The 12,990-nt window shown below is 43.3% G+C and overlaps 1 protein-coding gene across 1 annotated transcript in view; it reads left to right on the top strand.

Annotated features, from left to right (window-relative positions):
- AGXT2 (alanine--glyoxylate aminotransferase 2) overlaps positions 1–12,436 on the top strand; it is a 63,748-nt gene extending 51,312 nt beyond the window's left edge. The window contains exons 10-14 of the mRNA XM_040338257.1: positions 2,217–2,349; positions 9,369–9,457; positions 11,091–11,240; positions 11,891–11,989; positions 12,088–12,436. Of these exons, the coding sequence (XP_040194191.1) occupies positions 2,217–2,349; positions 9,369–9,457; positions 11,091–11,240; positions 11,891–11,989; positions 12,088–12,195 (579 nt within the window). The 3' untranslated portion in view covers positions 12,196–12,436. The remainder of the gene's footprint in view (positions 1–2,216; positions 2,350–9,368; positions 9,458–11,090; positions 11,241–11,890; positions 11,990–12,087) is intronic.
- The last annotated feature ends 554 nt before the right edge of the window (positions 12,437–12,990 follow it).

Below are 12,990 nucleotides of genomic sequence, written 5' to 3'. Positions count from 1 at the left end.
CTATTAGCTAGATTCAGGTAGGCAGGCTTATCCTTGCGGCGGCGTAGTGTATCGTGTTTACACTACACCGCCGTAAGTTAGTGAGGCAAGTACATGATTCACAAAGTACTTGCCTGCTAAGTTAGGCGCGGCGTAGCGTAAATGCGGCGGGCGTAAGCGCACCTAATTCAAAATAGGCTGAGGGGGCGTGTTTTATGTTAATTTGGGTTGACCTGACGTGATTGACGTTTTTTTGGAACGGCGCATGCGCCATCCGTGTACATATCCCAGTGTGCATTGCGGCTAACTACGCCGCACTGTCCTATTGGTTTTGACGTGGACGTAAATGACGTAAATCCCTATTCACGGACGACTTACGCAAACAACGTAAAATTTTCACATTTCGACGCGGGAATGACGGCCATACTTAACATTACTATTCCAGCTATTTGATGGAATAACTTTAGGCCTGATAATGCGTTACGTAAACGGCGTATCTGTACTGCGTCGGCCGGGCGTACGTTCGTGAATAGGCGTATCTAGTGATTTACATATTCTACGCCGACCGCAATGGAAGCGCCACCTAGCGGTCAGCCTAAAAATTACACTTTAGGATACGACGGTGTAAGACACTTACGCCGCTCGTATCTGAGCCTAATTTAAGCGTATCTGGTTACCAGAATACGCTTAAATTAGCGCCGGCGCACATTCAGACTTAGGCTGGCGTATCTACTGATACGCCAGCCTAAGTCTTTCTGAATCCACCTATATGTCTTTATGAGGCTGGCTTTTTGCACAGGGGTGCAGAATTGGACCTTCCCTAAACTGTTACAATAAGATTAGAAGAGTAGCTCTACTATAAACCCTTAGCAGAGGCTGAAATGCAAGGAGGCATGGGTGGAGTGTCCTCATGTATTGAGCTACTTGAATTAGCCGTGTATTTGTACTATTGGGAGCTGTCTAGGGAGTGATGGACCCCAAAGCCAGCCGCACCTGCAGCTGAGGTCGATAAAGCGCGGGACCTATGAGTGTCACCATGGGATTGTGAGCATATTTGTCTAAAATATCTTTGTATTCTGCAACAGGTCTTTCAGAAAACTTCGGTTATATAGGGCGCGATTCAGGTAGAATCGCGGCGGCGTAACGTATCACCGCAATTTTTCATCGCAAGTGCCTGATTCACCAAGCACTTGCGTGAAAAATTACGCCGGCGGCCTCCGGCGTAAGCCCGCGTAATTTAAAGGGGCGTGTGCCATTTAAATTAGGCGCGCTCCAGTGCCGGACCTACTGCGCATGCTCCGTTTCGAAATTCCTGCCGTGCTTTGCGCGAAGTGACGTCATTTTTTCGAACGGCGACGTGCGTAGCGTAGTTTCGTATTCCCGGACGTCTTACGCAAACAACGTTGATTTTTACATTTCGACGCGGGAACGACGGCCATACTTTATACAGCACATACATGTGCTGTGTAAAGTTAAGGCACCCAAAACGACGACTAACTTTGCGACGGGAAACTAGACTAGCAGCGACGTAGCGAACGCGAAAAACCGTCGTGGATTGCCGTAACTCCTAATTTGCATACCCAACGCTGGTTTACGACGCGAACTCCCCCCAGCGGCGGCCGCGGTACTGCATCCTAAGATCGGACAGTGTAAAACAATTACACCTGTCGGATCTTAGGGCTATCTATGCGTAACTGATTCTATGAATCAGTCGCATAGATACTCTGAGATATACGACGGAGTATCTGAGATACTCCGTCGTATCTCCGCTGTGAATCTGGCCCTTAGTGTAGGTGTGATGGTCAGGTGCCCACAAACGTTTGGCTATAAAGTGTATATACACATATACGTTTTGTTTTGCAAATAAAATTGACATTTTAAACATCAAAAAAATAATACATGACATGATTCTGGGAATGTGGGTGTTGTAAGTCAAGAACAGCATTAGCTGTTACCTTTCCAACATATCCAATGATGCCCTCTGGTGTGTGAAACACACAGAAATTGCATATAACATAATTTTTCCAGCAGGTGAAAAAAGAGGCAGGAAACCTGGTGGAAAAGGAACTGAGAGCTCCACCTGCTGGCAGAGAACATAACTGCAAAAAAATTGTATTGGATATTTCAGGAATAATGGACAAACACAAAATAGTTTTTAGGATTTAATTTCCTATTTCTGACCAAAATAAAGAAAATATATGCAACCCACTGTAATTACTCTGATGTTTCTCCTGTAGGTTCAGACTGGATTTGGCAGGACCGGGAGCCATTATTGGGGGTTTCAGACTCATGATGTCATGCCTGACATTGTGACTATGGCGAAGGGTATTGGCAATGGATTTCCTATGGCTGCCATTATCACCACAGAAGGTGAGGGAATCATTATTGCAGTACAAAGAATCGCGTTATCTTATCACTTCTATCATTGGTGTCAGCTCACATAACATAGTGATTTCTCCTGCTATCTGTGGCCTTCTGTCAAAGATTTGATTTTTCAGTTCACAAGTTTTCTCACAAAGGTTTATTATTTATTTTTCCTGTCACATTGTTTTATGTATGTAAAAGTTTACTAACACAAATTAGATCTTTTTTTCTGCACTCATTATGTGGGGTTGTCATACCCAATACCAATAAAAGTTGTGCCAGCAGGGTGAGGGTGACACTTTGATTAGTTTGTGTATAGATTTGGATGGAATGGGCATCGTCTTGAAGATCGTAGCCCTTTGAGTAATATAAATAGACACTGTGAGCTAGATTCACATAGATCAGCGGATCTTTAGATCCGCGTGATCTATGTGATTTAAGATCCGCTGCCGCAAGTTTGAGAGGCAAGTGGGTAATTCACAAAACACTTACCTCCAAACTTGCGGCGGCGGATCTTAAATCCCCCGGCGGAATTAAAATTCCGCGGCTAGGGGGAGTGTACTATTTAAATCAGGCGCGTCCCCGCGCCGATTTAAATGCGCATGCGCCGTCCGCAAATTTTCCCGGTGTGCATTGCTCCCACTGATGTCGCTAGGACGTCCGTGGTTTCGGCGTGAGCGTAACTTGCGACGAGCGGTTTTGTGAATCGGCGTATGCAAACGACGTAAAAAAAATCGACGCGGGAACGACGGCCATACTAAAATTGGCTGCGCCTCATAGAAGCAGGGGTAAGTATACGCCGGGAAAACCGCTACGTAAACGTCGTAACAACACTGCGTCGGGCCCACGTACGTTCGTGAATTGGCGTATCTCGCTGATTTACATATTTCTCAGCATAAATCAGCGAGAACGCCCCCAGCGGCCATTTTTAAATTGCAGTTAAGATCCGACGGTGTAACACAGTTGAATGAATCAGGCGCATAGATACGACCGGCCTAACTCAGAAATACGACGGGGTATCAGGAGATACACCGTTGTATCTCTTTGAGAATCTGGCCCCGTATGTGACCGGTGTGTTTAATCTGCTCCTGGAGGGACTCACATATATCTTCATAGCAATAATGGAAATAAGAAATTAGGGAAACAGAACTTATTTTGCTGACCTCCTTTAAAAAATTCCAGTTGGCTGGCTGTCATTGCGAAACTCTGGTTTCAGTTCTTTGAGTCACTGACCTGGAACATATATTTGGATAAGGATTTGTGACTTTTCCTGACTTTCATAAGGCTGGCATGCAAGGCTCACATTTCAGCTGATTCCTGCTGAATGGGCCAAAATTCAAGCCGTGAGTGGCCCTGTTGTCATCACCCAACTCAACAAAGTCCAATTGAAAAATCAAAGAAGCTCTGTTCTGAAATGAGTTCATTTCTTTACTGGTTTTAAATTTCACTATGCTGTACAAACAATGTATTTTAAAAGAAAAGTATGGGTTTCGGGTTTTTGAAATAATCATACTTACATAGGTAGATGCAGCATCAATCCAATGCTACATCTGTCCCATGGCATCTCTACACTGAGAACCGAGCGATCAAACATCGCCGATGGCACGGTTCTCTCAGCTCCCCAAGCAGAGAGCTGCTGACTGTCAATTAGCATCTCTCCGCTCTGCTCCTCCTCACTCACTGGAGTGCTGAGCTGGGGGGATCCAGGGAGCGGCCGTCTCAAGATCTCAGTGACTCGATGAGGGGCTCAGATGGATATCAGTCCAGGCATCTGGCCGATCCAGACTCCCTTTGTCGGGATGACGCGGGGCCTGGACTGATTTCTGTGATGTCAGCAGAGAACAGACTTCAGTCCGCTCTCTGCTGAAAACGGGTCACAGGTGTGCAAAACTAATTGCACTTCTGTGATCCATAGAAGAAGTCCAGCCAAATGAGCTTCGGCTGGACTTCTCCTTTAATCAAGTTTATATACCATTGCCGATTGGATTGGAATCTGGTTTCACCTGTACACAGTTGATTGATGTTGATGTGATTCCTGAAGGGGTGAAATTAAGGAAACGAGAATTTCCCTCTAATACATGCTTAAGGCCCCTTTCACATTGGGGCGGGAGCCGCGGTGGCGGTATAGCACTGCTAAAAATAGCGGCGCTATACCGCCGGATTTGCCACGGGATTCGGCCGCTAGCGGTGCGGTATTAACACCCGCTAGAGGCCGATAAAGGGTTAATACCGCCCACAATGCACCTCTGCAGAGGTGCATTGCGGGCAGTATTGCCGCGGTTTCCCATTGTTTTAAATGGGAAGGAGCGGTGAAGGAGCGGTATACATACCGCTCCTCTCACCGCTCCAAAGATGCTGCTGACAGGAGATTTTTTTCTCTCCTGCCAGCGCATCGCCTCAGTGTGAAAGCCCTCCGGCTTTCACATTAAGGTTGCTGGGCAGGAGTTTTTCAGGCAGTATAGCAGCGCTATTTTTAGCGCTGTACCGCTTGAAAAACTCCTCAGTGTGAAAGGGGTCTAATGGTCACTTGGTGGCCAAAGCTATCTGGTGAGCGCATTATATTATCACTTGGGGTGAAACACTTTCCATTTAAGAATTTAGGGCCAGATTCACAAAAGAGATACGCCGTCGTATCTCTGTTTCTAACTATGCGGCTGATTCATAGAATCAGTTACGCATAGCTAGTCCTAAGATCCGACAGGTGTAATGGACTTACACTGTCAGATCTTAGGATGCAGTACCGCGGCCGCCGCTGTGGGCATTTCTCGTCGTAATCCAGCGTCGGGTATGCAAACTAGCACTTACGGAGATCCACAAAGCTTTTTCCCTTCGTTAAGTCACCGTAAGTGTTAGTTTGCCGTCGCAAAGATAGGGTACCTTTACAAAAGTGTAAAGGTACTCTACCATGCAAAAGTATACCCGTCGTTCCCGCGTCGGTTTTCAAATCTTTTATTTTTCCCGCCGCAACTCTTTTTTACCCGTCGCGATTCACAAAACTCGGCGCAACGTAACTTTGCGCAAAACACGTCGGGAAAATAGCGTCGGGAGCATGCGCAGTACGTCCGGCGCGGGAGCGCGCCTAATTTAAATGGGACTCGCCCCATTTGAATTGGCCCGCCTTGCGCCGGACTGATTTAGGATACACCGCCGCAAATTTCCAGGTAAGTGCTTTGTGGATCGGGCACTAACTTGTGTAATTTGCGGCGGTGTGACTTAAATCAGAAAAGTTATTTTGCGCCCGCTGGATGTGAATCTGGCCCTTAAAGCCCATTGCACTTTAGAAGCACGGTGTTGAAGCACACACAGAGGAATTGACCATAGGGCTTATTATGGACTTTTCATAATTATGGATTGATTGTGCACTTTATTAATTGAATGAGATTGTTTATTAACACATAATAAGTAATTTGTTTAAATTGTCTAATTGCGCCCTTCACTATTATTATTTTATTCCTTTGGTTCCACCTCAACATCTTGTCTGTGTACGATGTTTGGGGTAAAAGGGCTGGTATTAGTTCTCGGTCTGCTGGAAGGGTTTGGAGGGCAGGAGGCACTGTTTGGCGGAAGCACCCAGCAAGGTGCCAAGCAGTCTGTCACATGCACCTTCCACAACAAAGTCTCTCATGATCCATTGCTCTTCCCTCAGTTATCCCTGCAAGAATATGGTCCCTATGAGAACCTTCAAAGATGTATGCTGATTCAAAATACAATATACAGTAAAACCTTGGTTTGAGAGTGTTTTGCAAGACAAGCAACATTTTTAAATAAATTTTGACTTGATATACAAGCGATGTTTTGATATACAAGTAGCGTCATGTCACAACTGAGTATAAAAGAGAAGAGTGGCGCCTCTAAGTGTAGCAATCTTTTTACATTTATTGAAGATACAACATTTAGCAACATGATACACTTAGAGGCGCCTCTTATTTTTTATACTCTGTAGCTCCTGCTGTATTTTGCTTTTAATCCCCTTGTGGAGGTTTCCATTGATGGATGGTCATTTTATGGTTACACAACCTATCACATTGCTATAATCTTTTTATATGGACTATAAACTGAAGGACCTATGAATACATGGTTGTGGAACGAATCATTTGAGTTTCCATAATTTCTTATGGGGAAATTTGATATACAAGTGCTTTGGATTACAAGCATGTTTCCGGAACGAATTATGCTCGTAATCCAAGGTTTTACTGTAGTAAGTGCAGCACTGGTGGAGGCCCTCAAACCTATTCTTTACAAGTTCTCATTTACTAGCCCTCCCCCTTCTAGTCAGCCATTTGCTATGTGGCTTTGATGTCAGAGGGTCCCTTGTGTAGGGCCAGATTTGCCAATAGACCACAGTCTAGGGTTCTGTTGCTGAGCCCAAATTACTAAGGGACCATTCACACTGGTCGGCTCCAGTATGTTACTTTAATGCATTTGTTGGCTTCCCATTCCTGCACTGTGTAGTAGCACAAAATTGGCATTGCGGAGTTTCTCAGTGTAAAGGCAAAACAAAGAGTTGTATATGGAGAACCAACCAATGTTATATATTGTGATAAATGACTTTATTGAAGCAAATGTATAAAATGTTAGTATAAAGGCAAATTCACCCACCCTACCAGACACCAGTAAAAAATGGTTAAAAAACTGGCAATTGTCATACAAATTGGCACAGCAGGATCCCAAACACTTCTGCAAATTGAATATATGAATTTGCACACTTCCTTGTGTTTTACGCCCAGGAGATCTCAGTAGGGGTACTTAGTTGCTAAAGCACTACTTGTCCCTAATAGGGCTAATGCCACATACACACGGTCGGAATTGCCGATGGAAGAAGTCATATGGGAGTTTTTCATCAGATATTCCGACCATGTGTATGCCCTATCGGACTTTTTCCGTCAGAATTTCCTGTACACACGAGCAAAATTTTCATCGGAAAAAAGTTGGATGGTTTTTCTGACGGAATTCAACTCAAGCTTGGCTTGCATATACACGGTCACACAAAAGTTCTTTGAACTTTCGAGCGTTAAGAATGTGGTGACGTACAACACTATGACGAGGCCAGAAAAATAAGTTCAATGCTTCAGTCAAATTGTTTCCAAGCATGCGTGTTTTTTTCCCTGACGGAATTCCATACAGACGAACGGATTTTCCGATAGTAATTTTTTCCGTCTGAAAAATTGAGAACGTGCTCTAAGTCAGTCGGAAATTCCAATTTGACGCATGCTCGGAAGCATTGAACTTATTTTTCTCGCCTCGTCATTGTGTTTTACATCTCCACGTTCTTAACGCTCGAAGGTTCAGAGAACTTTTGAGTGACCGTGTGTATGCAAGACAAGCTTGAGCAGAATTCCGTTGGAAAAACCATTCAACTTTTTTCCAACGGAAATTCTGCTTGTGTGTACAGGGCATAATAGTAGGTTTATTGCAACACTGATACCTCCTAACCTTCCAACAAGACTGTGTGTCATGGCTCCTGGCTAAAGCCTCGTACACACGGTCGGACTTCAAACAAACTTTTTCGTGGATTTTTGTTTGAAGGGCGTTGGCCGGGAACATCCATAGCATACACAAGGCAGGACTTTTTCTGCAAACTTTTCCAAAATCACGTGATTTTTCTGCTCTTTACCGCCACCCTTTGGTCAACTTCTGCTATTGTTGGTTGATTTTAACATTGGTTCTGGGCATGCGTGTTTGTACTTTGGACTAAAGTCCGATGGATTTCTGTACACACGATAGGACTTCGCACCGTAGGACTTTTGTTGACGAAAAGTTTGTCTGTTTGCAGAGCGAACATTTCTCCAATGAAAACCGAAAAGGTTTATCTGATGGAGCGTACACATGGTCGGATTTTTTCGAAAACCTGGGAATTTTGAAGTTTGTTGTCAAAAAGTCTGATCGTGTGTATGGGGCATTAGTGTTACTGTAATGCCCCATACACACGGTAGGACTTTTTGACAACAAACTTCATACTGAGCAGGTTTTCAAAAAAATCCGACCATGTGTACGCTCGATCAGACAAACTTTTTTGTTCTTCATTGGACAAATGTTGCCCACTTAATGACTAGGACATTTTTTGCAATACGGCACTGCGTCGCTTTAACTGACAATTGCATGGTCATGGGACGTTGTACCCAAACAAAATTTACATCCTTTTTTCCCCCCACAAATAGATATTTCTTTTGGTGGTATTTGATCGCCTCTGCGTTTTTTATTTTTTGCGCTATAAACAAAAAAAGAGTGACAATTTTGAAAAAATATATATATATATATATTTTTTGCTATAATAAATATCCCCCCAATTAAAAAAAAAAAAACACATTTCTTCATCAGTTTAGATTGATATGTATTCTTATACATATTTTTGGTAATAAAATAAAAATAAAACCTCAATAAGTGTATATTGATTGTTTTTGTGCAAACGTTATAGCGTCTACAAAATAGGGGAAAGATTTATGGATTTTTTTTCCCTAGTAATGGCGACTGCGACATTGCGGCGGACACTTTTTTGTGTTTATACAGCGACCAGTGCTATAAAAATGCACCGATTACTGTGTAAATTCAGCTGGCAGAGAAGGGGAACGATCAAGGGGTTAAATGTGTTAAGGGGGTTAAATGTGTTCCCTTTTCTGTGGGGGCAGTGTACTGACTGGAGGAGGAGATATATCGCTGTTCCTAATTAATAGGAACAGACGATCTGTCTCTCCTCTCCTGTCAGAACGGGGACTTGTGTGTTAAATCCCCTCGATGAAACAAAAAAAACAAGCTATGGACTAATCTATGTCTCTGTGTGACTGGGAAATGGATGTTTGGCTGGGCAGGGTGATGGGCGAACCACTACTTTCAGCAACCTCTAAGGGGGCATGGCTACATAGGTAAGACAAAAACATGGGTTGTTGGTTAGCCTTGGCTATGGGAAAGTGAAGTGGGAAATATTACTTCTTGATACAGTATATACCAAATTCTGATGTGTTCACTAATAGAGAGAGTAGGAGTTATTTCAATCAGATCGGCCCATTGACCATCTCTTTCTTTTGCAGAGATTGCAAGATCTTTTACCCAGGCTGTCTACTTCAACACCTTCGGTGGCAATCCTATGGCATCTTCTGTGGGCTCTGCTGTACTGGATGTAAGCTTGCTGCTCGTGTCATTAGATATCATTGTGAAAAAAAAATAATAATAATTTTAGCGCAGTGCTATATGTGCAGTGCAGGATAAGCACATTTATCAGTGATGGGTCTACCATTATAGCCATGTACTGTCTTCCAGGCCCATTGTCGATCTGGCTGTTGGTGGTGGGCTGATATTGCAGCACCAGATACATGTATGCGATAGCGGAGGATTATGGTAAAGATATATAGATGAAGCCATAATAGCCCAGCAGCTTCATTCTCCTGCAGGATAGCAGGATAGTGATGTGATTACACATATGTTTGCTATAGCAGGGGAGTATGGGGAAGAATGAAGAGGCATACACCATGTTGGCTGAGGAGTTTAATTCCCTCACAAGTTCAAGGCTGTGATTGTTTCCAACCACAGTGAATTGTCTACATGAAGCCATTCAACTAATTTTGTTCATTGGAACTGAAGAAATGGCTTTGACAAACATCTTCAGAATTACAAAATAAGTCCAGTTGAATATGAATAACTACTACTACATACCATGACCTGGAGAAATGAGAATCTTCACAGACATATACTGGTACACTATAGACCATAGTCTAGGACAGTGATGGCGAACCTTGGCACTCCAGATGTTTTGGAACTACATTTCCCATGATGCTCACCTACACTGCAGAGTGCATTAGCATCATGGGAAATGTAGTTCCAAAACATCTGGGGTGCCAAGGTTTGCCATCACTGGTCTAGGATTTAATTGCTTTAGAACAGGGATCCTCAAACTATGGCCCTCCAGCTGTTGTGGAACTACACATCCCATGAGGCATTGTAAAACTCTGACATTCACAGACATGACTAGGCATGATGGGAATTGTAGTTCCTGAACAACTGGAGGGCCGTAGTTTGAAGACCCATACTTTAGAACATGGCTCTTCAAACTATGGCCATCCAGTTGTTCAGGAACTACAATTCCCATCATGCCTAGTCATGTCTGTGAATGTCAAGAGTTTTACAATGCCTCATCCGACACCAGCTGACCCAGGGGATTATGGTGTCAGCTGATATGGTGGATTATGGTGTCAGCAGGTGAAGTGCTGGTAAGATGAGTATCATTAACATGACTCTCTCACATTGCATCACATTCTGTGAATAGAAGAGGAGCAGTTGAATGACAGCATCTCCACCACCCAATCACAGAACGCAATGCACTGTGGGAGAAAAGTAATATGTAAAAATATGAATGGCAGAGAGGACAAAAAGGGGAAAGTGAGTGCCCCAACTATTCTGAGCGGCTGTGATGGCTGCTAACTCTCACAGTGCTGGAAGACACGCTCAGAGCAATATCCAACAGTTCTGGAGGAGGCATTTAATTGAAGATTTTTACCAACAGCAGCCATCTTCTCATTTGTTTTGGGATAAAGTTGAGCTTTAAAGCTAGCTATACATGGTTCCTGCTGTCAGAATACACAGATAAGCACTACAGCTGCAACCAATAGGGAGGTTGAGACGAAGTTGATTGGTAGATCGACTTCTATTAAACTACAGTGGCCACCAATGGATCAGATGTTTGATTTATCTATGGCCACCATAAGCAATGTTACCATGTTGCATATAAAAGAACCCTTTTGCTTTGCATTATCCAGGCTATTGAAGAGGATGGTCTTCAGAATAATTGTGCTGTGGTTGGAACCCATTTGTTATTGGAGCTGGCAAAACTACGGGAGAAGTTTGAAATTGTTGGAGATGTTCGTGGAAAAGGACTGATGGTCGGAGTGGAGATGGTAAAGGACAAGGTAGGAGCAATATCATCCTGTATGATCCTTTGTTTTATATGTACCATAAACATTTAAGTAGTTGCTTTTTTTTTACATTTTAAGGCCAAAAATGTGTTGATGCTTGACCATCCCAAAAGCATGGGCATTATTGCTAAGCTGCCTGCCTATTTGTGGCTATAACAGCCTCCACTCTTATGGGAAGGTTTTTCACAAGATTTTGGAACGTGTTAGTGGAAATTTGTGCCCATTCAGCCAAAAAAGGTACCGATGTTGAACAAGATCTGGTTTACAACTGGCATTCCAATTCATTCCAAGGGTATCCACCACTGTTAATCTCAGGGCTCTGTGCAGGCTATTTGAGTTCCTCCACACCAAACTCTCTACATCGCATCCTCACTGAGCTGGCTTGTTGCGCAGGGGAAAGGCCACAAACACTTGGCTATATAATGAGTTACCCTGAGTACAGTCTACAATATCCTAAAATCCAACTAAATGTGCAGTTATATATACTAAGGTCTAGTTTATATGAGTGATCTGTGGGTTTCTTATAGGGTTGTTGGTCAGGTGTCCACAAATGTTTGGCTATGTAATGAATTTCCCTTAGTGCAGTCTACAATATCCCCAATTCTGATCAGTGCTTTGGTAATCTGTGGTTTTCTTGTATTTAGAAAACGCTCCAACCACTGCCAGCAGAAGAGATGAGCCTCATCTGGGAAGAATGCAAAGACAACGGGGTCCTGCTTGGCAAAGGAGGACTATACAGTAATGTAGGAGGATAACCTTCCATTAAGGCTTTACAAGCCAAAGATTCCGCTATACTGTCCTGTGATAACCACACTTAATTTGTGTTATCTTCTTTCTGCAGGTATTTCGGGTAAAACCTCCAATGTGCATCACAAAGGAAGATGCTGATTTTGCTGTAGCCGTCCTTGAGAGAGCACTAATTAAACACAAGGAGACCATATCCAGATGATCTAAGGGAGCTTAAGATTGTAAGCTCCTCGAGGAAAGGAACTGATGGGACTGATGTGAAAGTTCAATATTTAAGCATTGCGTAAATTGTCTGCACTATATAATACCTGTAATAAATAAATAATTGGGAAGTATCTCATTCAGGCCAATCCAGGTCTCATTCAAGGCATCTAAAGTCAGCAATATAAGATTCAAACCAGCACTGGAAAATAACAATTACACAATAAAACTTTATAATTATGTGGCAATTCATTATTATTTAAATACTATAGTGAGCAAGGCAAAAGCTGTTTTACTTCCATTGATAGCGTGATATGGCCTTTTCCCATTTAGAAAGTATGGCCCTATCGTTAAAAGTTTAGGCCCCCCTGAATAATGACATTTTAGTTACAGAGGGGGGGGGGGGGGGGGGGGGTGGCCATGATTCCCAATTCTGTTCCTGCCCACCTTTGTGTGTTCCAGTTACTATTTTATTCTCTGTAAAAAATCTCCATCAGGATGAGTGGGAAAGCCTTATAAAAGCCACATTAGGTCTGTAGTCCGAGAAACTCACAGAGATCTGTCCAATAGAGTCCCCAAAACACTGTCAAGTAATTAACTAGCTCCTGTGCACAATGGCTCAGACTAAGGTTACATTGCACTACAGTTTGTTAGTGACACTGTGCTTCTGTTTAATACTGTAATCGTCAGACACAATTACATTAAAAAAAATGGAGCGTGGCCTAGCGCATGGAGGAGATGGCAGCTCAGTGATAGAGCTCTGGAGCCATGTGCGAACCTGATCGAGGCTTAATGG

The sequence above is a fragment of the Rana temporaria genome, chromosome 1, assembly GCF_905171775.1.
Source record: "Rana temporaria chromosome 1, aRanTem1.1, whole genome shotgun sequence".
Taxonomy (NCBI): domain Eukaryota; kingdom Metazoa; phylum Chordata; class Amphibia; order Anura; family Ranidae; genus Rana; species Rana temporaria.
Note: the sequence above shows the minus strand (reverse complement) of the source record. Positions and strands in the feature narration are given on the sequence as shown.